Source organism: Grus americana, chromosome 12 (assembly GCF_028858705.1).
Source record: "Grus americana isolate bGruAme1 chromosome 12, bGruAme1.mat, whole genome shotgun sequence".
NCBI lineage: Eukaryota > Metazoa > Chordata > Aves > Gruiformes > Gruidae > Grus > Grus americana.
Window position 1 is genome coordinate 10,038,306 of NC_072863.1, and position 25,179 is coordinate 10,063,484.

At 45.8% G+C, this 25,179-nt stretch overlaps 1 protein-coding gene across 2 annotated transcripts in view; it reads right to left on the reverse strand.

Moving 5' to 3' along the window:
* Positions 1 to 23,996, reverse strand: part of LOC129212040 (protein FAM162B-like) — a 55,875-nt gene extending 31,879 nt beyond the window's left edge. Inside the window, exons 1-4 of one of the 2 annotated variants that reach the window (XM_054840080.1) lie at positions 23,704 to 23,996; positions 21,738 to 21,843; positions 20,237 to 20,345; positions 18,558 to 19,589 (exon numbers count right to left, since the gene is read on the reverse strand). In XM_054840080.1, coding sequence (XP_054696055.1) covers positions 19,482 to 19,589; positions 20,237 to 20,345; positions 21,738 to 21,843; positions 23,704 to 23,836 — 456 coding nt within the window. In that variant the 5' untranslated portion in view covers positions 23,837 to 23,996 and the 3' untranslated portion in view covers positions 18,558 to 19,481. Of the gene's footprint in view, positions 1 to 18,557; positions 19,590 to 20,236; positions 20,346 to 21,737; positions 21,844 to 23,703 lie in introns of those variants that run through there. The other variant, XM_054840081.1, reaches the window with a different exon arrangement.
* Between the last annotated feature and the right edge of the window lie 1,183 nt (positions 23,997 to 25,179).

Consider the following 25,179-nt stretch of genomic DNA (forward strand, 5'->3'; position numbering starts at 1 on the left):
CAAATCAAAGATCTTCCATTAAAAATTTGAAGTTACTTGAACTTGCAGCTTTTCATTTTATATATCCTTTGTCTTATTGTTACTGTATCCTGACTTATTCTGGCTAGGGACTCTTTCCATCATACCACGCTCCATGTCAAATCCTTCTCTGAAAACATGATATACCAAATGGCACAGTACCACACAGGAGATCTTTCTAATAGACTCTCATTCTTTTCATCTTCTTTCGCATCAAAACACAAAACATTTCTGGGCACTCTGGAAAGTCAGCATGGCCTCCACAGCACCCCAAGATCAATCTACAGTTTTAATGCAGTTTTGTCAAAAAATATTAATGCACCTAATGGTAATATAATGAGGCAAGGCTTAACCCAGCTGCATGACAATTAAAGCAGATGAATATTATTTCACAAGATCTCGTCCTTTAGCAAAGAAGTCACTTGCCTGTCTGCATGCCAGATTTGAAGCTATGGTTTTCTCTGATGTGAAATTCTACTTTCTGATCAAAAAAGTCTATATCTGACATTAAGAACTTGAGCCAACTTGATTTGCACTAATAATCTGCAGTTTTGAGAAAGTTACCACGTGGACCAGCTATTATAAACATCAGAAGATCCTGGGACGGGGTAAAGCACATAAAAGCCTCTTTGGACTGTGGTTTCAGGTGAGAATGCTGTACAAAGGCAACGTCCCTGCCTTTCACTCTCTGCCTCCCACACTGGGCTTGTGCAGCGATAGTCTACACTGCTTCAGTTCCCTAAACTTTGTATGTTTGGGCTGCTTCCTGAGTTCTGCAACCATTCCCCAAAGCCTTCCACACCTCCTTTATCCCACATGAGTCCCCCAAAAAGAAGGGTTTTGCTGTCTTTAATTCTCCACTGTGCCAGAGCTGGAGCTTGGGCCCACTGGAGACATGCAAAGGGGTCTGGGAAGTTGCCAGAAAGGTCTCGAGCTACAGAGATGGAGGAAGGCAGGACCAAGCAGCAGCAGCTGGTGGGACAGAGGTCCTCTTTGCACCACTCCTTGCACAAGGCTCCATTCAAATTACCTTCCACATCTGTGGATGTACCTCTGCAATGAGAGCTGCTCTTGCATGGACCTGTAATTCTGATTGATTGCATGGAGTAGGCATGGAGGGTATAAACATTACCCAGAGAGAAGGGCCAGGAGCTATTTGAATTGAAGGATGTATTTTTTTCTCTTGTCAGTGAAGTGCCATACCTCTTTAAGAATATTTCACCATTTAATTTTGTGGTTCTTGAAAGAAACACTGAAGAGGCTTTCTTCTGTGGGGATAGAAAAATTTCTGGAAGAAGGAAGACAAACTTGTTTCTGTAGTAAAATCAAGTGATTCATATAAATGAGTTAGACAAATGAGTTACAGAAATCAGACAGCAATGTCGCTAAGTCCAGCACTGCACAGACATCTGTACATTTTGGATAAAGGAGGCCTTTCAGAGCTGCTGGTGAAGACAACGCTGCATACTCTCTGCATGAAACATAGCCCTGCTTGCAAGAAGCCTGGACTGGAAAACCTGAGTCTTCCCATGCATTGCTGCTTCCTTTGGAAAGTCTCCTTGGCACCCATTCCCCTGCCAAACTGATTTCCATTTGCCATGTCCCTGAGCACCTTGGCTGAGCAGAGAGGACCAGGAATGGATTGACTATTCAATTCAACAGCCAAGTAAGAAACTCAAAGGAAAAGAGGTCCAGCATGCCAGACGGAAGACACTCAAGGAATCTCCTGCAAGGACAGCAAACTTCCAAACCCAACACCATCTACCTAGGGAGCCTGACTCTCTCCATGTCCAACAGATAGTGAACTGCAAAGCCCAAGCAATGCTGTAAGCCAAGCAATTGCTCTGTGAGGCCTGGAACTGTTTGTTTTCCCATTGCTTCATTTAATTCATGAAAACTGCACGACAGTCCTTTCAAGTACCATAATGCTGCAGGGAGAAAGACAAACACAAATTATAAGAGGGAATTTTGTTCACCCCAGAAAAGGGCCTAGTGGAGCAACACCTTGAAAAAGGACAAATTATAAGCAGCTGGAAAAGCAGGAAAGGAAGTGAGAAATGATGGTGATGGAAGTGAGAGAGTGCAGCAGAGCAAACAGTTGCCAGCTGGGGGATGCCACAGTGCAGAGAGGTCAGCACACAGGAGCTGTCTGGCCTGTGCTCAGCAGGTTTCTGTTCTGGCAGTGAAAATGCCTGTTCTTGCCAGAATAGTGAAACTGGTCCAAGAAGCCACCCCTCACAATGTGTCTGCCCGGGCATCCCCAAGGAGGCCACGTGCGCTTCTGCTCTACCTACCACAGCTCCTCTGCAAATGGACCAGAGCTTGCCAGTGCCTCCAACCATCACTTCAGACAGATTTCACTGGGTATCCAACCAACCATGAGAATGTCATTTACAAACAACACATCAATTATCCATTTGCTAAAAAAGCAGAGTCAATTAGATACCTCCTGGGCTCCCTGGGTCAGTGAAACATTCCCGGGTGGATGGGAGCAGCATTGGATAGTTCTTCACATCTCCCATCTTTGTGCCCATGGGATCAGAAGCCCTGTAGTAGAACTGTTTCTATTTTCATCTGTCTGTTTTTCTATTTTATTTCAGATCCAAGACCAATTTAGTTTAAGTTCTGATGTGCAGTAAATGCATACTGTGTGTTGATAAACTATTAGTCATCTTACATAGCATACTGTTTGGTAAACCCAGAGCGAGCTACTTACCATTCCCCATCGCTAATCAAAGGTCATTTGCTTAATAACTCTATACCCAGATGTGTTCAGTGAAGCACAGAGAAAGTGTTGTTGTTCACCAGTCTGGGAGAATGTCCTCAATGCAGGAAGACATAAAGTCTACCCAGACCTGCTGCAAACTCTGTGTGTGCTGCTCTTTGGAAAAATCTAGTTTAATGAATGTAAGGTAGAGACTCCCACATGAGCCACGGTGACGGGTGCCAGTCCCACCTGCCGCCTCGCACTGAGCGTTACACAGAGGCGATGGGTACCAATAAGATGGGCATCTAGATTTTGCCTGGTGGAAGACTAGCAATAAATAGACTGGGACACAAAATGTCAGTTGGATTAATTCTTAGTAATTTCACGTTTCTAAGATAATTTCTTGCAAAAGCTACAAGAAGGCTAAAAGTTCACCTCCTGGTGTTCCTGCTGACTTCCTTGCTTGGTCAACTCTCTGCTTGGAGCTGGCTCGAACTTCTGTGCTGTTTATTCTCTATTCCTTTTGTTCCTTATTAGGAACCTATTCTGTATTGAAATTTCCTGTTTTTAAAACAACAACAAAAAGCAGAGAGGAGTTATGTGAGACTGGAAAAACTTTCAGCTGCTCAAGATGACAACAAATGGAGGTTCTGTCCAAGTCAAGAAAATGTCTTTTAGGTTTGTCTTTTAGGACCTGATGAGAGACCCTGCGCCTTCTCATAGACCCAAAATGAGATGTAAAATCTAAAAAATGCTGCCTCTAAAATAGTTGGGTTATTAATTTCTGCACTAAGAGCATTTGCTAAATTACAGCTTATTTCCAACAACAGGCATCTTTTATTAAGAAACTCAGATAATCAAGAACCACCCACTGTGAAATGAATGACGTGTGTTCTCCAGATATACAATGACTTTCTTTACCAGTGCTGTGTCTCAACAAAATGGTAATACATCCCTGACTTGGCAAATGTGGCTTTGGAAAATAAATGTTATATTTTTTTATTTATTTATTGCAGGCAGATGAAATTGCTTGTTAAATTAAAGCAAAGTCTTAAGAACTAATAAATAGTGAGCAAACAACAGGCCTAATGGACCAACACTAAAAGCAGAGTCCCTCTTCCAAACTATCAGCACCAGCTACCAACTTTAATGTTTCATTCAGAAGAAACTGAGTAAGCAAAAATATGAAAGAAGGCTACACTCTTCTCTCTTTTCAAAAACCACTTAACTCTTAATAAGTAAAAGTTAGAAGCTAGTTAAAGGATTGCTGACAGAATCTCTGTCTCTTCAGAATGCGCCTTGTTTTCTTTCACTTCTTCGTAGTGAAGCTTTTGGGATCTGGCAGACAGATCTGCAGGACGAATTTGCTGTTTTCTACAGAATTAATCATTGCAGTGTTGGGCGGGTTAGGTGGCCCTGAGGTGAGCACAGCTGGGTGCAGCTAAGTCTCACCCAAGGTTTCCTTCCACACAAAACATGGGTTTGCATCAAACTAACCCTCAGGGCCAGGATGCCCTGTCCTGGGGATGCTGCACTCACCACCGAGCAGGACACTTCGACAAGGAAACTTCACCAGAAAACTTCACTGCGAGGCAGCAAACACAGCGTGAGCTCAAAAAATTCATCTTTATGCACAGGGAGCGATCTGAGGAGGTGCCCGGGTCTCCCTGCAGGTGCTGGGGACTGAAGATCCAGACAGCCAGTTTTGTAAAATGTAGTGAAAAATTTCAGGAAAAGTAATTTTTTTTGCTTGTTTGGCCTGGCAAGAAATGGATGCGTTTATCTGCACTCTGCTGTCCAGGAAGCTTGACTCTTTGGGTGCCTCTTGCACAAGACAGCAGTATCAAAGATCTGCACATTTGTCAGCTCTTATCACTTAAAGGACTCCCAGTAGAGCTTAGTTTTACCTTATTTGGTACAAGTTTATATCTGCTGAGCTTTGCTTACAGAAAAGCAGCAAGATGGATGAAATTTTTATGGGCTGTATGATGTATATATTTCAAGCCAGGTGTCAGGAAACTTCCATATAAAAGATTTTTCTTTGCCATCTGTAAAAGATAGGCTATTATTTCCACTGTGAGCTTTGCCTGCCTTCTGCAGTAGCAGGTCATGCTCTGGCAGCAGTTCTTCACCAATGCTGGCAGCTGTGCTCGGGCAACATGACCCCCGAGCTTTACAAGTCACAGCAGTGGGCTGTGAAATTTGCATTTGGGCTCACAACAAAGAGAAATCTGTTTGAAAAGATTCTCTTGACCGAATTATGAAAGGGTTTCTTTTCTTCTTTTGTAAGCACGAGATATTTTTACAAAGAATAGTCAGAAAACATTGAGTTTACTCTTCATATCTAAGTGATAAACCAGGACATACCCTCTATAACAACGTAATGATCTGATCCAGAGAACACTGACATCAGCCAGTATTTTCAGCTATGAAGCAAAACATACTCTCTCCAACTTTCGTGGTTGTCTTTACTTCCACGGAGGTTATGGATGGAGGTGTACTTTTTTTAATAAATATTACTGATGTGATGAAGTTCTATTTTTAATGATTCAACCACTGCTTTTTGAAAGGCAGTTTTTTCCTCTTTTTTGCCACAGATATAACATCGTTGTGTTGTTTGTAGGAATTACAGTTTTTATCTTCCTGTCAACAAAACGTACATGCAAATAGAGTTAGATTATTTATAGAACAACATCAAATTAAACTGCTTGTATAATGACTTAAAACTGGTTATCACCATCCTGCACAATATCTGTTTAAACACACCACTTGCAACAAGCTTTCCTAATCAAAGGCGGAAACAAAAACACAATGTCACTAATTTTATGCATGCCATAATGTGCTGTTCAGCTGTCAGCATTGCGGCCCTGTGCAATGCAGGAGAGTGATGCTGTTTTTACTAACATGCGCTCTTTAGCTTCTACACAGCTCTTTGGAGAGTATTGTATTGGCCAAATTTCGGATTTCAGGGCTCAGACACCTTTGAAAAGCTGATGGTGAGGTTCAGGCACATTCTCTTGCTCCTGCCATGCAGTACAGGAGTCTTGGGTGAAGGCTGGGAGCTGTAGGAGCAGGGTCTATCCAGACCTAATATACAAGCTCTATCCAGATTTGGGATGGGAGGTTTCAGAACCACTGGGGTTATTCAGTCACACCACGGAGCATTTTAAACACCCACAAACATCTGAGGGTCATGGGAGGGTGGGTGGGCAAAGACAACCTGCCAGGCTCTGGGATAGCCACCTCCTAGCCCATCTGAGCCAGCCAAGGAGCAGCAGCAGGTCTGTGTGACATACTGTGAGTTGGCTTTCTCTTCACCCAGTGTCCTGGTTTCAGTTGAGATAGAGTTAATTTTCTTCCTAGCAGCTGGTATAGTGCTGTGGTTTGGATTCAGGACGAGAATAATGTTGACAACACACTAATATTTTAGTTGTTGCCAAGCAGTCCAGGACTTTTCAGCTTCTCACACTGCCCTGCCAATGAAAAGGCAGGGGGTGACCAAGAAGTTGGGAGGCGACACAGCCAGGGCAGCTGTCCCAAACTGGCCAAAGGGATATTCCATACCTTATGATGTCATGCCCTGTATATAACTGGGGCGTGGGCCGGGAGGCGGTTCAGCTCGAGAACTAGCTTAGCATTGGTGGTGAGCAATTGTGTTGTGCATCACTTGTTTTGTATATTCTTTTATCATTATTATTATTGTCTTCCTTTTCTGTCCTATTAAACTGTCTTTATCTCAGCTCACAAGTTTTACTTGTTTTTTCTTTTCAATTCTCTCCCCCATCCCACTGGTGGGGGAGAATGAACGAATGGCTGTGTGGTTGTTTACAGCTCCTTGCTGGGTTAAACCACAACACCTAGACAAGCTGTTGCTACCCACACCTGCCTCCACCAGCCAGCATGGCCCCATGGCATTGCATTTGGCAGAGCTTGACTGGTTTGCAGCACCTCAATTGCCCACTGGAGCCTGGCACCAGGCTGTTTTCCCTAGAAAGTAGCAAGCCTCACGTTTTGGGCTGTCCTTCCTGGCTTAGCCTCATCTGTTCACATTAACTGAAAGCTATCAAAATCATCAAGTGCTGCAGAAATGGCTTTTGTCAGAAATACAGCTGCATTCTGGCTGCCTTCCCTTTGGCCAGAGCTACAGTACAGACTGCAAGGAGCCTCACCCCGACATCCCAAAAGCCGCCTCTATCCATTTCCAAACTTTCCTCTTTGCCTCATGTATCCATATACCTGCAACAGAAGCAAGACACCTTACACCAGCAACGGAGCTACACTGAATATATGAGAGAAGAAGAGTTACTCACACCAACAGCTCATACTGCATTGCCTTTGCTAGAAGCCATGGGGAGCCCCAAACAAGCTGCAAACACAGCAGTTATTTACCAACAACATGAACTAAACAAACCAAAACCTGCACCCACTGCCTGAGCAGTTGCAAACTCAAAAGCCTGATAAATGTCCAAGGAGGCGAGGGCAAGCAGCACATTTGGTGAGCAGGGCTTTTGGATGCAGGCAAGGAACTCATGGTCCAGAGCAGCTTGCACGAGCAGAGCATGCATGGTGCACCAGGGACACTGTCTCTGAGCGAGGAGATGTTGCTCAGTGCTCACAGGGCAGTCCTCATCACACTGAAGTGTGTGAGAGTCTGACAGGAAATAAATTGGACCTTCATTCAACCATTTAGAAGTGTTAGAAACTCCCCAGTGCAGGTCATTTAATTTGGTAAGAAAAAAAATAGAGGTGGATTTTTTTTTCCTGCCTCCCTGACTATTTTTTCCTCTTGGGCTCACTCTGCTGGTGATGGAGGAGCTGATGTCATAGAAAGAGTAATTTTGGTGGCTCCAGTCCACACAGAAGCAGGAATCGACCTCTCTTTTTATGAGCTCCTGTTTTTCCTGAACAGTTTAACAATGCTGAGTTTGAAGTGTTGCCATTTACTCACAGAAGAAAGTGCAAAGGGGCAAATTCTTCCCTTTTATAGCTGTTGTTCATCATAACTACAGCTCTGGTTTGTGTCACTCCTCCACTCAAAAAATTGTGCCAGTCAAAGGACAGGTATTCCCTTGCAAAGCTGATTTCGGTGGCCAGCATGGATTAGGCAGGGTAGACAGACGAGGATGAGCAGCGCCCTCTTGTCCTCCTAAGATCAGCTTCTGCCTTCACCCACTGTACATCCCTGCTGGAAAGAGGAGAAGGAAACAATCCCTCATTTCCAAAGCTCTCACTGAAAGGCAAGAGCAGTGAAAAACTGAAGAAATTGTCTTCCCTCAAAGGAAAAAAGCCCAAGGGAAGGAAAAATAGAGACACTTATGGATTCTATATGAACTTAGTTTTGCACCAACAAAGCAGGAGCAAGTCCTACCCTCAGAGCCCACTCACTGCCTTCTACTCAGAGCAAATTTGCTTTCTTAACATTTCCCAGCTGAACTTTAGAAGTGATTAATCGGCACAGTGCTGGCCGACAGCGAAGGCAGGAGGAGTTCTGAGGACGTTTCCTAAGCTGCCAGCCTCCCTCTGAAAGACACCTGGATGCGCTGCTTCTACTTTCAATCCTCACGGATGCCCAAAAGGTGATAGTATTTCTAATAATGTCTGCCTGTTCCTTGGGTGTGTAACAGATGAACTGCCTCTAATGGCTACAAGATTTCACCCACAGGTGTCAGATAAATCAAGGTCAAAATCCTTTATTTGAGACAAGATGCATTGATTGACAACCTGGGTGCTAAACAGGCTGAAAAAAAGGATTATAACACAAAACATACAGCAGTGGGAAAATCTTTGGGCTCTGAGGATAAATTTTACATGTCCTGCTGAAACTTTCAGGCAGAGTGTTGGCACAGGAGGGCTTCCTTAAATCAAATTTTCCTATTTCTCTGAAGGTGTAAACTACCTGGTCTGTACCCATGAATTGCAACTGCATGGGGTAGGTGTGATCTTGGAAAGATCTCTACAGCCAAGTAGTCCCTTAAGGTCTGGGCCAGAGGAATCTCTGCAGCTGGAGGTGGCCTAGGCCGCAATGCTGGCATGGAAACCAGTGGCCAAATCAGCCTTCTGGGCAGGGGTGGGGAGCATCACACTTCTCATGCAGTTGCTCAAGGCTCTCAGCAATGCTAGACCTGTGCTTCCCTGAAACCATGGCAACCAGAGATTTACTTTAAAAATAAAGAAATGCTGTGTTTCTGGCAGAGGAGATAGCAGCTTCTGCAAGGTGTGAGCGTGCTGTCTTTCTGTATCCCTGATCAAATCAGGGCTACATCCAGGCCCTGTCCAACTACATAATGGAAACTCATTATTGACAAGGCTGCAGGACTAAGTAGAAAAGGAAACGTCTGTGCATATTCAAGCACGAATCCCAGCTGGCTGACAGCAGCCATTGTAAGGTGAACCACTGCAAGAAGGAAGCACTTCCCAACCCATGCCCACCTCATGTTTGCCCCTGGCTAAGGATGGATAACCCAGTAAGGGCAGTTTCCTTCTTTCAGTTCTATTCTGCAGGGCAGGTTTAGCTCCTGCCACTGTGGTGGGACCTGGGTGCTGTGGTTGGTGGCCAGCACCCCGGGGCAGGGGGCTGCAGTACCAGGGAGCGGATGTGCATGGCCAGGGCTGCATGGCTCCAGCCCAGCTGCTCAGCACTACTATCCAACATCAAAAACCCCAGACAGACAGCCACACAGTGCTGAGATGAAGCTTCTAGGTAGAAAAAAAAAAGGAGATCTGCATTTTTTGGACAGGGAGCCCTGCTCAGCAAGTCACTTTCCACACCCACAAACTGGATTTTGTGACCAGACAGAGGAGGTCGCCAGTTAATCGCAGGAGAGCCCAGAGAGATTTGCTCAGCGGTGGAGGTAATCTGAGCAAGAAGAGGCACTGATACCTGCTCGTTGTAAGGAGGTAAATAAACAGCCCTTTGGCTGGACCCTGAGCTTCCTACTTGGAAAGGTGAAAGAGGAGGAAGAAAATAGTCCAACAGAGACTGAAAAGCCTGACTGGATAGAATCTCAGGCCCTACTTTCTCCTCCCCACTCGACAGCTTTCGCATTTCACAGACTGAACCATAATATTAATAAACAAGGTATCATGTGTTCTCACTTTCATGGGATTTTCACTGACATGTTGACTTGTGGTTTCTCATCCTTTTTTGATATAAAACATGAGTACAGTGTCGGGACTCCTCCTGCAGTTAGAGCTGACAGCTTGGAGTTTTCACTCATCACAGCTAAAAGCATTAAATAAAAGCTATTTTGCTCACATGCATGAAGTTGAATCTGGGCTTAACGGCTTTTTCTGCCACAAGAAGAAAAAAAATAATTAAAACAGTATATTCTGGAACTACTTAAACAAGTAACAGAATGATAAGCCAAAGGGAGCAGAAAGTTTTTACTAAAATATGCTCAGGCCTCTCAGCCGAACTTGAGAAATGAGGAAATGCCAGGAGGAAGTTTTCTCTGCAGCAGGCTGTTGCTGTAGAGCCTGCAAATTGTATTTAAACACTGAATTGCTCCATTGTCAGAAGCACTTAAAACATAAAACCGAGCAGAAACAGGTTTCCTTGTTCTGGCTGTGGGAGGCAGCTTTTAGATGGATTGTTATGCAAATCTGCTTCTAGTTTCAACTTAGGTTAAAAGCAATTCTCCAGTCAATTAAAATCAGAGTCTTTGCAGTGGTTCTTGCACCAAGGTTAACTTTCCATAGCTATCAGGCTGTGATTTTGCATTTTAAAATGTAGCTTGGAGCCCCGTTCCTCTCTCACAAGAGATGGAGGGGAGGGGACACACACTAGGAGGATGTTGGTGCAGGTGCACCAGAGCAGTGGGTTTGCCTTGAGCAAGCCCCTGCAGCCACCCCAGCAAGGTCCCACCCCAGACCAAGGACAGACAGTCTGCATGGGTGCCACCTGGCTAAGAGCAGAGCATTTGGCAGGCTGATATAGGTGGGCTGAGATCGGGCCGAGCTATGGATCAAACACAGCCTTGGGACACAACTCCTGGTTTTGTGGCAGGGCACTAGGTCAGAGCAGTGCCCAAAACCAGGGCACAAACACAGCTGGCAGCTAGGATGAAGCAGGAGTTCTTCAGCCACAAAAAACCTTGCTAACCTTCTGTCCAAAGGCTCACAAGGCTTTTCGATGTTCTCAGCCTCAGGAGAGGTTCAGGAGATGCTGCCAGCCCTGCATCAGGCTGCATTGCATTCAGCTCAGCCCTTGCACAGCCTGCAGAGTGATGCTGCTTCTCCTCTGCACAAGCACTGGCCATGCCACCCCTGCCAGAAGCACAGGGAAGGGGTCACTGGCTTTTACTTTTTAGCAGCAAATTTGGAAGTTGCAGGGTAGCACTAAACACACACATGAGTGTGCCAAGCACTGCTGCATCCTGCCCTACAGCAGCAGGCAGAGCCATGGGCACCAAGCTCCCAGTCCTACAGTCCCCAGTGCTTCGCTCGCTGCCTGTATTACAAAAACCATTGTGACCATATCACACAATCCTCCTTTTTCTGGGGCACTTGATCTACACTTCCAAAATTAAGCATCAAATGGCTCATAGTTCAAAACCGCAGAATTTTGCACTTCTTAGCAGGGCAGTTTACGTGAACGTGTGTTTCCGACTCCCTCATCTCAGACCACGAGCTGTTGCCTGCTCCTCTGCCTCTCCAGAGCAAAGCCCGTGTTTCTAGAGGACCAGTGCTGTAAAACTGCTCCTGGGTTTGTGGAGCCAGGCAAACAGCACACAGTTGATTTAAACACACCATTTTACAGCAGGCAGACAGGTTTCCCCTTCAGCAACACGCTTTATCGGCCAATATGTGAATCAGCTGGTAAAATACATAAGTATGTTATTAGCCTGGATGCACAATGCGCATGATGAGCAGTGCATACAGTGCTGAGCTTTTCCTTGTGGAAACTGGGTTTGCCAGGCTGCAAAACTTGAGCAAGTTACAGCAACACTCAGTCAAACACCGTGAGCTGGTGAGCACCCAAGTTGCCCCAACCACATAGCATCCAGGGGGATCGGTGCTGGGGACTCAAGGACACTAATCATGGGCTGAAAGATGGCATATGACACAGTGCATACTCCAGCAAGGGAAGCGAGACAGCGGTGGGATAATGGAGGATAATAGCTGTAGAGTTAGAAATTATAATGGTTCAGCCTATGCAGAGGGTTAGTTTCCAAGAGAGCCGTTATCTCAGCACTGATGCCTGGATGTCGGTGCTCCTATACCTGTTTCATTGGTTAAGTACACAGGTTTTTTGCTGTTTATAGAAGTATGCTTGCATACAGAGCAGCAAGGGAGCACATTAGCCAGGAAGTGCAGAGCTTGCACCAACTGCTGTGTGAGAACATCCAGACCCTGGCCAAGCCTCTGTGAGAGGGCTGATAAGTGCATACAGAAGGCTGCCTTAATTTCCAGGTCATGATCCCTGGCTGATGTGTAAAAGCAACTCAAATCACTTTTCCTTGTTGATGAAAACATTGCTAACAGGGAGGAAAGAGAAAGAGGGGGGCAAAGCCCTGTCTTCTCTTGTGTCACACTTGGGCTGTTTCCCCCATCTCCCTCCCAGGCTTGTGAATATTTCTGCACTCTGCCACTTTCTATATTAAATATCACCACTCATTAGTGATACCCTTTCTGGTATGCTTCCAGGGGAGCCCCACAGGGGCTGGCCACTACAGGGGGGTCTTAGGGAGAGCTCAGCAGCACCTCCAGGCCCCTGGGTAATGGGACACCCCTTCTTAGCCCCCCAAACCCCAGCCCTTAAACCCCACTCATCCTAAGTTCTCAGCTCTAAAAGCTAAACAAGTTCATAAAGGAGGGATGCCCATGCCAGCCTGCACTTGCCCCTCTCAGAGCAGCTCTGCTCCCAAGGGTGCAGATTTACCCACCTGTAAAAGGGATGACATGGCACTGACTGCCTTTGTGGTATACTTTGGGAGCTGCTGAGTAAGGCAGGGGTTAGATCATCCCGCCGCAGTAAGAAAGCAGAGTCTTGATTGCCTCTTACCAGTGCAAAACTTTCAGTTTCCTTCCACAGGGCTGAAAGCAAAATTTGCATCATTCCTCCTTCAGATGAGACTGACACACTATTTCACTCTGTCTCAAGGGAAACCTACTTTTGAGATAAAGGTAGGCTGCAAAGATTTTACTTTCCTTTATGTAAATATATGTGTAAAGGACAAAACTTGAGGGATATTGCAAATCATTTTCCAGGCTGATGCATAACTGTGCACAGAAAGAGGATCTGGAGATGGGTGACTCAGGCTCATATGCAGGCACACTTTTGCCAGGATTTTTTTTTATTATTATTATTTCTCTCTGGCTAATTGAAGACAAATAAAATATTTGGGCTCCAGTTGCTCTGCTGAACACTCTGTCCTAGTTCTTCCCAAAGAAGACCAGCCCTGAGGCAGAGACTGTACATTAAGAACTTGTTAAAAAGAAGGCCAGTGTCCCACCTGGTGAACACTGTAGAGTCCATGTGTTGTGGGAAGTTAAGAACAGTGAATCACAGCGACTGCCTGTGCTGGTGGGTTGACCAGAGGAAGGATGTGACAGCAGGGCAGATATACCACTCTGCTCCCCCACAGCCAGGCACCCCGTTCCCAGCCTTGTCACCCCATGGGCAGGTCAAAACCCCAGGTTGTGGGGCTGCAGCTCTCACCTGTCCTGGCTGAGCTGATGCTGCCCTGGGATCCCCAGAGCAGCTGGGCTCTCACAGCCTGGCTTTTGGGAGGATGGCACCATCTGCTGCAGAGAACCCAGGTGCCAGGTCAGAGTTTGGCCTGGAGCAAAGAACACCGGGAGGGAATCGGCCACCTTTGGGGAGCTGTATGCAAAGTGCCATCTGAGCAGCAGCTGTCTCTGCTTCTTAGCCTGTGCAGTTTCTTCATTGGCTCCCAGAGCCCATCTTGGTAGGACACCTGTGTCCTCCCAGCAGCAGGAGATATTCACACATCCAGCTGTCACCCATGGAAGTCCGCAGACACCTGGATCTTCACCATCTTCACCTGATATGAGCTCAAAATCCCTCCCTAATGCATTCAGCAAAGGCAACAAGAGGAAAGAAGATTAAAAAGTCCTCAAACACTAAACATTAGCAGCTACAGAGAGGCTGTGGGAATTGGCACATTAGATACTGCAGCTCCACAGGCAGGTCCTTACCCATTTCTGCAGAGTTTCACTGTGCAGTGCTTGGCAGCCCCACGGCATCCCACAGCTACATGCGTGGGCTCATGCCACAGCAGTGAGTGCCGAGCTGTCCCCAGCTCACAGCATCCCCTGTGCCACCTGCACAACTGCTCTTAGGAGAAGAAAAAAGGAAATGAGTGGGAGAGAACAACATGCAATAGTTGTATTTTTGTTTGCGTTAAGGTTTTTTTGTTGAGTAAAATTGCCCTCTCACGGGGCTTAGAGCACTGAAATGCTGGGATATTTAACTGCCTACCTTTGAAGGTTTACTCCAGCCCCTGAAACCATACTGGAGATTGTTCCATCCCCCCTGGAGCAGCGTTGCTTTAATGACATCTTTACAGCCCTAATGGATGTCGTTGGTAAAGATTATAGCCCTGCTGTTAGAAATTTGTTGCAGGACAATGCTTAAACAATGATAAAATAGCTACTGGGGAGCTAAGAGTTGCGTTTGCATTCATACATTCTGCAAAAACAGAAATATGAACCATCAGGCATGATTGTAATTAGCATATGACTAATTCATTGGACTATTTTGTTTTCCATTTCATTTAGAAAAGTCTCAGGACCATACATCATCTGGGAGAAGTGTATTACAGACCAGCATGCAAATCGCTCAATTTTCTGTTCTAGTCTCACCAGCGGTTTCTGATAACTCTGTTCACACTGCAGAGCATACATAAGCCATGAGTGAGCCCAACTCTTTCCTATGAAATCCTGTTCCAGACTGACCTCCTCCCTATACCAAGCCCTCGCACACCCAGCAAACATCAGTCCCTGCCCAAATAGCTCAAGGTTTGGGTCCCTTCACTGAGGAAGGCAGTGCCACAGAGGAAGAGTCAGATCCCAGCTTTAGATTTCGATGTAGAAAGCTGTCTCATGCACAAACAAGGTGTGAAGCCAGCTAGACTAATGTAGTGTTGAGGTTTGTGTCTGGATCCTTCACAAAGCAAAGAAATGAAGTGGCCATGTCCTTTCAGAGCCCTTCAGGAGCTACCTACTCGTCATATGACCATCACAGATATTTTGCAATAAATCATACAGTACTAATGATCATCAAACTACTTAACCATGGAAAATGGCTTTAATACTACCTCAATCCATTAATGAATGATCCATTTATTAATTCAAATTATTGAACATTGGCCTTGCTTTCCTGCTAGGCTAGAATGCCAAATCCAAACAGGAGAGTGGTGCTTAAGGCATCTCTGAAATCACGATGGGCATGAGGACCCCAGGTACCTGTGGGCCAGCAGCAGCCAGTGCTTATTTGCTGCAATGATGCTGAGTAAAGGAGAAAGCATGAGGCTGCTCCAAGCTGGAAAGATCTTTGTGGTAATAGGGAGCAGGTCCTTTTACAGATCCAAACCATCATTGCATCTCACCCAGAGGAGACCTTCAACCTGAAGTTCCTTTGAACTAACCCTTGGCAGTCCCAGGAACAAAAGCAGATTTGCAGCCACTGGCTGGCCGTGCTGCTCCCGTAGGCACTGGTGCCTTGGGCACAGACAGAGAACAAGTTTCTAATGCATAACCACTGTCCTTTTTAATTTTCCAAGGTAGTCAGTAAAGTCTGGAAAGCTTTTACATCCTTTCATTCCAAAAAAGTACTAGATTATTGATTCTATGCTAAAACAAACAAAAAAAATCTATGTGGATTGTTTTTGAAGGGGCTACTACTGTTGTAAATCACTTGATACAGGAGTAAATTCACTATAATGTTGATCACTTAACTGACCAGTAAGCCAGTGATACCCACAAGCAATGGTTAGAAACTACAAGTGTTTTGAACATAGCAGGAATCCTACTGCAGACAATAGCTGAGGGGTGACTAGTTGCACACAGGATAGAGTTGAGATGGGGTGTTTTATATTCCATATTGAAGACAATATATCCACTGTCTAGAAGCTGAAGCTGGGTGCATTCAGCCTTAAAATAAGCAGCAGTTTCCCAGCTTGGTGAGAGACTAAACACTGGAAGAACAGTGAAGTCTTTAAAATGAGATCTTTCTGAATGGCAAGATTTCATCTGCATCCAGGGAAAAAGTCCTTTGCAAGTGCAGGATCACATCAGCCTTGCCGCATCCCAGGGAGAACTGCACATAGCAGATGGATAGAAAGAAATCAAGTGTCACTAGAAACCCCCTGAGTAGGTCAAAGAGAGAGGTAAAATGAGTAAGGAAGGGACCAAGCTCAGACTTTCCCATCTCACACTTTTCCTCCAAGGCAGTGGGATGCTCACAATGCCTCCCACCTTTTTTTGAGTTTGATCTCACCACCTTGGCAGAAGAAAGCTCGGTGCACCCAGCTCTGCCTCACAGCAGCCTGGCTCCCTAGGGAAGCTGAGTCTCCAGAAATCACTGAAACTTTAAAATATGGTGGATGATACCCATAATCCACAGCCAGGAGGAACTGCAGCACTGATTTTAATGGAAGCAGAATTAGATCTACTTCAGCTACTAGGGAAAATCTACCCCAATAATTGTTATTATAATGCAAATCTCTATGGCACCAGCCACCAGCACATTGTTAACCATTTCCATATAAGAGTTCATTAAAACAGCAAAAATTCTGCAAGGGAGGAAGCATTCTTTCCTCCCAGTACAGAACAATAAATGAAGAAGCAAGAGTTGAAAGGACTCACCCTTGGTCTCCATAAGCATCATGGCAAACCAGTACTGTCAACTCCATCCCCTGCCTTGGAGAGGAGCCAGCCCCCTCACAATGTCCTCAGGGCCAAGCTGAGAAAATAAGGGCATGCAATTAAAAAGGAAAGAATAGCTCCTACCTAATAGCAACTCCCATCCCTTTTTTAAATGGGGGATCAGGTGTGACACTGAAGCAATATAGATGGGAGGGGAAATAAAAAACCCCACCACAACCCTAAGGTGGTGAGGATTAGCCAATTATACAGTCAGGAAGCTGTGTTAATTAGTGGCTTTTCAAGAGAAGAGTCAAAGGACTTTGCAAACACAGATGGAAACTGATTTTAACAAGCAGTGATAAGTCCCAGTGTTGGAGAGGCATCAGTAGTGCAATGTCCTCTGCTGGCATCTCCAAATACTACAGGGGGTGGCTCCAGCCGAGGCTGTGCTACACCAGTGCCAGCAGCCACCCACCACCAACTGAGTGCAAGCCAGCAATTACTCTGATTGATTTTTTGGGGGAATATTATGATATTAAAATGAATAATCATGTAGCTGGGACTGGTAAAGGATTATTCCCTACATAATAGTCATAGCTCTTTGTGAGAGCCCAAGAGCACCTGGGTCATCTGATCGCTCAGAAGTGGCCCATCATCAGTGGCTCAGGGAGGAGGAATAGATTTTTTTCTTTTTCTTAATGATGATGTGTAATGCAGCAGCTTTATGCACTAGTCAACAGAGACCAAAGCTGCTTAAGAGGATTTGATAATAGCTCACACCTGAAGCAGTTTTTTCTTTTTCCAGGCAGAGGGAAGTGCAGAGCAGAGTGCAACAAGTCACGATTGATTTACTTGTTCTTTATATATGACTACGGTCATGGTCATCTCCTTTCCTGCTTAAGTCAGGGAAGCTCAGAGTGTGGATGCGTATTTGTTTACAAGCATCAAAATGGATTCCTTTAAGTGTTACATGTGCCTTCTTAAAAAGGGCACATGAAAGCCATTTAAGAATTGAAAAAAAAATCATCTAAAAGACTGACCAGAGCTGTTTTAGTTTATCTCCAAATGAACACTAACTCTGAGGTAATTCTTGAAGTTTATTGCACTAACCTAGAAAACCAGGTCATGTAAAATGAAAGAGCCCATGTTACCTGTGCAGGCAAGTGCCTGGTCAGCAGAGATTTGCTCACTCTGTGCTTGTCCTAGACCATTGTTTTCAATTCCCTGAGATGCGCTTCGTGAGGAATACTACAGGGAGCAGACATCACTTTTGGTGAATTGTACTGCACAGGGCTGTGAGTTGGAAACAAGCACTGCAAACACTGAGATGTGACAGATGTAACATCCCCCTCATACATGCTCCTCATCCTGAACAGATGTGCAATGTGGAGAAAAGTGCTCCTAAGCAGTATCAGAGGGAAAGAGCTGCTCCACAACCACAGGCAGAGGAGATGGAGTCCCAGAGCCCAACAACTGCTGACCACCTGCCAATGCCCCAGCCTGTCCTTGCCAGCAGCTTGTTCATGTAGTGACACACCAGCGATAAGTGGACGTGATTTTTGACACACTAAACCTCTGAGACCTGAGCAGTAGCTTCCAGACTCCCCCGGAGCACAAGGGCAATTGCTTCGAGTAATAAACCTTGCAAAGGCCAAGCCTTGGTGTAATGCTCAGTACACTGCACAAAGGCTGAGTGTGGTTACAGCATTTGCAGTCTCCTCTGGCAGCCAGGGTAAGATGGCTGGATTTTGTCACTCTACGTCCTTTGGCACCCCATGCAGTGCACCCAGCTCCACCAGCCTGTCTTACGGGGCTTGAGGGGTTACGAGCAATGTGCAGGGGCTCAGACTGTCAGCACCCATAAGCATGAACAAGGCCTGTCTTGCAGTTTAATCACCTCATGACAGCAAAACTTTCCATATTTCATTAGGATCTCTCCCATCTGTTAAACATCATCTGAGAGAGTTTGGTGGCGCTTTAAATGAAGCTGTGAAGAGATGCGTTTGTTTTAGATGTAATTGGACAGCTGTTATATTATGAATTAATGAACTATGATGATTAAAAAGAATCCAGTTTTAGCATATCATGTATTAACAATTACTCCTGACTAAAATCACAGCTAAGCAAGTGCTAGAGAACTTCCATGACAATGACTGGAAGCAGAAGATGAAAAACCAGTGAGGTACAACAGGATGAGAGGTGCCTCCAGGCCAGGCTTGGGTATCCCAGGCTGTCCCACAGACACCAAATCACTCCGCATGCCCACACTACCACTCCAAATCACTGCCACCTCCTCTGGCCCAAAGCCCCTTTTGGCTCAAATCAGTCATCAGGGTCTGCTCACACCCCTCCATCTTCCCAGCCCCTCTTCATGCTCATATTCCCCTTCTCCCCCAGCCATGGGACACTGTGAGGGGCTGGGGAGGGAGAGGGGACAGTGAGGGCAGCAGGCTCAGAGATAGAGATAATTGACCTCTTCGTGCTTGCAAAACATATCTCAGACTCCTTTCCCCCCTGCTCCGGGTCACTTTGGCCAAGGCTGTTGCCCTAGAGGCATTGCATAGAATGGGATGCTCTCTAATGTAGGGCTACATCCTTCCTGACTGTGAGGAGGCAGCCCCGTGGCCCTGCTGAGCATCAGCAGCACCTGAGCTGGGGAGTCCTGCATCTGTCCTTCCCACACTTTCCAGTTTAGAAGACATTTCTATATTTCAGCAGAGGCCAGTGCCAAAGACCAGAGGCCACAGAAAGCAGCTGTTGGAGTTTCCATAGGAGTTTCCCAGTTTGTATGGAGCAGTTTTTAAGCAGTGAAGTCTTTGCCCTGAGAGTTTCAGTGAAAAAGCTCCAAAGAGTTAAATGAAGACAGGTACACATGCCATGTGTGCAAATCACTTATTTCCCGCTGTTAAAATAAATCTGTTCCCAATCATTGTGGCTTCCCAACAGCTGCCTCCTCATCCGTCTCCGCTTCAGCCCTCCATTTGGCCTTCTTTTCTATGTTCATCCTCAGCAGCGTGTGATCCCTTTTAGCAGCCTTGAAAAGAAGTGGTGAAAGTCATTGCACGCACACATTTCCAACCACATTTGCTCCACTTGTTTTTACATCCCACTGTCCTTTTTGATATTTTGCAGTGACAGAAGTTAATGTGTTTCCTTGTTTTACCAAATCTTCAGAATTTGCAGCTCTGATTAGCAGGACAATTACACTGTAAATTGTTTATAGGTGCGCTAGGACATGCAAGTCAGGCTGGAGACCTTCCTTCCCCACCACTGGGATGGGAAGAAGCAAGTGTCACAGCTCTTGGTGGCCATGGTGGTACGCAGGCTAGGCGGGCAGGACCACGGGAGCCTCATGACCCATGGATGCAGGGCAGGACCAGGGTCATTGACATTGAGCTACTCCACAACCTTTGGACTGGCCTCTTGCCAAGATACTACAATACAGAGCATTGTACTGCACAGATTTATGGCAAGGTGGGTCAGAAGGAACAGATTAACCAGTAAGTTGTGCTTCCCCATGCCAATCTCTCCTCTGGAGAATGGGGTGATACAGATCCTGTGCAAATATTGCTTATATGGACTTATTCTCAAACATATCTGTTACCCAGGTGCTTATTTACACTGAAACCATCCATAGACCAAACATTAGTTTGGATTAGTTCACCCAGAAACAATACTCACTTCTTTGCCTGTGATTACCATCACCAAACAGCCCAGCAAGGTCAGTGCAATCATGATGTAGCAAACCTTTATCCTGACGCTGTTCCTTGCTGCGTCGAGGACCTCAGACCTGCAGATGACAGAGCAGAGTTTCCATCCTGCACCAGCATGTGTGAAATGAGATCATGAGGAGCTGGGTAATGAATCCTCAAGTCTTCCAGCAACTGCCTATTAATGTACAATATGTTTCAGCCTTGTCTTTCTGCAAGTACTTAAAGGAGGACTCAAAAGATTAGCTATGGGGGAAAGATTTAGCCACCCTCTCACACAGGTGGGGTATTGCTACTCCCAACAGTCATCAGTAACAACAGGAATAACAAATCCTGCTCTTCTGCCTTCTTTTATTGCATTTGAGAGTGAACACCTGAAAAATGACAGGGACAGGAAAGGCTTTTCATCATGCTAATAGGATTACGAGGGGCCCAGCTTTGGGTGTTGCAGGGCAGGGCATGGCATGCTGCACAGCACCAGGAGACACTGGGCCCATGCCACCACGGCCAGGCAATGCCACCCTCAGTGGAACAAAAGCACATGCATGACAGTTTGGGTAAGAGCAATGGAGAGTTTTCACAGAGTGAAGAGGCACAGTGGTCTGTGGCCACATCCCCATCTGCTGCATGTGATGCTTTGAGCCCTGTCCCACTGCAGTGCAGCCCTCTGCCAGGCAGCTGGCACCAGCCCCACAGACATCTGCCTGTGGTGGGAGGCTGAGCCTGAGCTGGAGCGGACAACTGCACCATCTGTCCGGAGCTGTCTTCCCAAGCAGCTGAGCAGCCACAGCCACTGCTGGGAAATCTCCACCACCTTCCATGAGTGACTCACGGCATTTATCCAACAGTTCATGCTTACAAGAGACTGCAGCATGGCAATGAGTCATTCATGAAACCATATCCAGCCATAGACTTACTTACACCTGCAAGGGGAAGGCCAGCTGGAGGAGCCCCCAGGATGTCACAAGTCAGGAAGCATTGGATCTCCAAAACTGAGTAACAATCCTTTAGCAAAATATCCCAACAAGGAGGTGAAACCATAGCCCAGACATGAGGAACTCATTGCAGATGTCTGTCACCAAAGCTGTGTATAGCCCCGACTTCTTTTTAAAATGTATGCAGCATTATTTATTGCTAATCAATAAAATCTAGCAAAGCATGCAAAAACCCAAAGTGGATGATATTTTACCATGGTGACTTCTGAGTTACAAAGCCATTTGTCCTGCAGAAGACACTTCAACTTAGTCTGAAATGTACGGTATCTGCAAGGGAATCCAGTTTACTTCACGGGGCGTGATAAAAAGTTCATTTTCCCAAAAATTCAGATTATTTTTGGACACCAGTAGCAGCAGGTCCTGTCAGCATGGAGGAGCACTAACCCTCACCATGTGGGCACAATTCTGGGTAATGTAGACTGGGGTCTCAATCTGTGTGTTCACATCCAAAAGCATCATTCAGACCAGTCTACTTACGATATGTGCTTGGGAATGTCCTCCTCCTTTTTAAAGCGTCCTGCCCATACTAACACCTTTTTATCAAAATTTGTAGGCATTCTGTCATTTTTGAAAGCTTTGTAACCTGTAAGAGATTTTATAAAAGAAAACAGTGAGCTAAGCTTAAAGAAGGGAAGAGGAGAAAAGCTGTCATTACAGGGGTAAAAGGATTGAAAGTTCAGAATGGCACTTTTCTATTCTGTGAGAGCCAAATGTGCTTTCTAATGTCAAAAGGACCTAGCAGCTGGTGTGAAATGCTTTGTTACATTTTCAGCTTATTTCATTTTGCTTAATTTTTCTTTCCTTTAGTTTAGGTACGTTTTAAACTAAAAATCTCTTCTAGCCTTCCTGATTAAGGGGAGAAAGGATGTGGGGCTGCAGTCACCCAAGCCCGCAGCATGCTATCACCCTGCTTGTATCTTGCTTTTAAATGGCCCAACTAGTGAGTTAAGCAAACTGCCAGCAGCACTAATAACTCCTCGACAGCATCTCTTTCTGAAAGCACTGATGGAGAGACAAGGTCTGTTAAAACACAGCCTGGTGGGAGGCTGGTAGTTGTTCTCATGCAAGCTGGGTACCACATTACTGTACTCTAATGATGATACATTACACCCCACGAGACTACCAGGGTGATGCCATTAGCATGCTTATCACCGTGAGCACAATGAGAAAGGGACTCTGGCTCCTCTTGATGGAAACAAGCCCAATGACAGGCCACAATGAGGGCAGTGGCAGGGAGACCCTGCAAAAATAGAGTGAGCAACAGCTAGCTCAAATCTTGATTTTGCATTGCACATCTGTACGGGTGGTCATCACAAGGTAGCTGGCACTGCTCACACACCCAGGTAGGTGCACCCAAGATGCTAGATTACGGTGTCCTGTGCTTGCAGATGTGGGACTAGGGTTTAGAAATTCTCTGTGGGTGATCAGGGCATGCAGGAAGGGATGAACATGAAGATGCCCCCAGTCTTGATGTCCTGCAGTCCTTGGCTGTTGCTGGATTGCTGGTGCTTGGCTGAAAGGAAATCACTGCCTCTACAGAACAGGGCACAGGGAGCATCTCTCCCTGCCTGTGCTGAGATGGTGAAATTACATTGAGTGCCTTGGTCCCAGGCCTGCTCATGCATGCCAGGACTTGTGAATGGCTGAAAAATCCCAGGTATAAATCTTGGCACCCAGACCCCCAGGTAGATTTAATCTCCTGCTTCTCTTGTTTCTCTTAGAGAGTGCCAGTGAGACCAGGATAGCTACATCTGAAATATCAACAAGTGTCTGAATCAGATCTGCAGCAAGCAGTAAGATGGACTGCTAAAAGGATGGGCTCCATCCCAGGAAAAACAAGGGCAAAGCCTCATGCTGGAAACCCACAGCCATCCCACGTGAGCACAGGCAGCCCCATGCAGTTCAGCCTTGCTAGGGTGAGGAGTCTGCAACGGCATGGCCAAGGAAGTGGTGGTACAGAAACTATCTATCTCCATGCCAGGGAGCTTGCCCATGTGGGAGCAGCCCATGCCTGCTGCCTGCCGGGTAAGCCAGGGCACTGCCTGCCACAGGGATGCACAGTTGTGCATGTAATGTGGCAGGGAGCGTCAGGGGGAGCAGAGGGGTTCAAGCCTGGCACCAGTCCTCCTCTGGAAACCTGGCAGCTGGGTAGGAGGAGGAACATTTATTTATTTTTTTTAATTAACAGGTTCCCTGACATGAAGTATCAGTTTGTATTTGCGGCCAGAGGAGGAGGACTATTTAACACAAAAAAACTTGTTTTTATCCCTGTGCACTGTGCTAGTCAGAGGTCTCAATTTGCTCCATGTCTTGGGAGCGTTTGTAACCCCAGGAGATACCGCACTGCAGTAACAGAGACACACATAAGAACAAGGGTCATTTTCTCGCCTTTTCCTCCCTCCATGCTGCAGCATGAAACAGTGACCAAAGCTTTTCTACCTACCTGGATTAGCCGTCTGCACAGCTGCATCCTGAGAGCCCTTTGCTTTGTAGCCAATGTCTCTGGCAGGATGCAGGACCGGCCGAGCCACCCGCTGCCACAGCCCCAGGCTGTGCCCCAGCAGCCTCCCCAGCATCCCGCCCCGGATGGCACCGCGACACTGCCTCCCCGCCAGCCTGGGAGCACACAGGGGGACCCGCAGGAGCCCAGAAGGCTGCTTCTAGGAGTTATTAACATAAAACTACCCCTTCCTGTAAGAAGGGAGTAGCACGCGTTTCCACCCAGGCTGCCAACAGTTTTTGCTTGCGTCACGATGACTAGTTAAATTTATCGCCTGTGTTTACCGAAATGACACACCTTCTGAGCTAGGCGGGCAGAGATCACTCTGCCCCATTCTCTCCATCCCAAGGAGCTGCTCGGGAGAGCAACGGGTATTTACATTATTTTCTCAGTCCTTACTATGGTAGGACTAAAATAGGACAGTGTGCTCTATATTCCCAAGGATAGGCTTAGTGACTGCTAATTATCACAGCTAGTGAATCTGTTAGAGTTCTTAATTGTTCTCAGCTAAAAAATAATCTTGCAAATCAGTTGTGTTAAACAGACTTTTTGAAGAGGAGCTGAGTAGATGTGGTTTGGTAGAAGGAAACTAAAGCCAATGTTTGTGGCTATAAATGCAGATGGGGAGTCCATCTCACATCCAGAGTGTGAACTTTCCTGGCAAAAAATATTTCAGATATATTTCAGGTTTAAGTCAGTAAACTAAGAAATTATGTCAAAAACCTCAGGTGATGTAGTATTTGTCAGTCAGTAAAATTGTCACTGAAATGTAGCAGTACCTATAAAGTATTTGACCTCTTTGAATTCAATCTTCACAAAGTTCGGATAGTGCTGGATGTTTTCCATAACATCAGCTGTTCTACCCAGAGAATGAACCAAAACCAATGCTATTTTATCACTTTGACATTTCTCCTGCATTTTACACAAAATTCTCCCTGATGGGTGAGGAAATGGAAATGCAAAATACTTGTCTCATTTGGAGCAGTGGGGTATTTAGTCTCTTAGACATACAAGACTCTAAAGCTGATTTACAGCTAGGGAAAAAAAATCCATTTGAAAGGGAAGAAGCTGTTGCCAAAAGGAAAATTTTCAGAACTATTTAGTAATACTATCAAATGCAATATTGCAGATAATCAAAGTGCGTCTAAAAGCAAGGGGAAGAACTGCATGGGAATAAAGCTTGGGGTGTTGGCAAGGACATTCTTTAAGGGCTGAAAGGGTGAAAGATGTGACAGATGCAGCTCCAGCTACCCTGCTCCTGGCCCGAAGGAAAAACTCTACAATTTATAGAGGCGTTTTATAATTTTTGAGAACACAAAGTTATTGATATTAAGGAAAGAAGAAACTTGCAGCAATGACAAACGTGGTTTTTCCTCTTTCATGAAAGTTCCACAATGCATCCGGACATAACGCAATGTG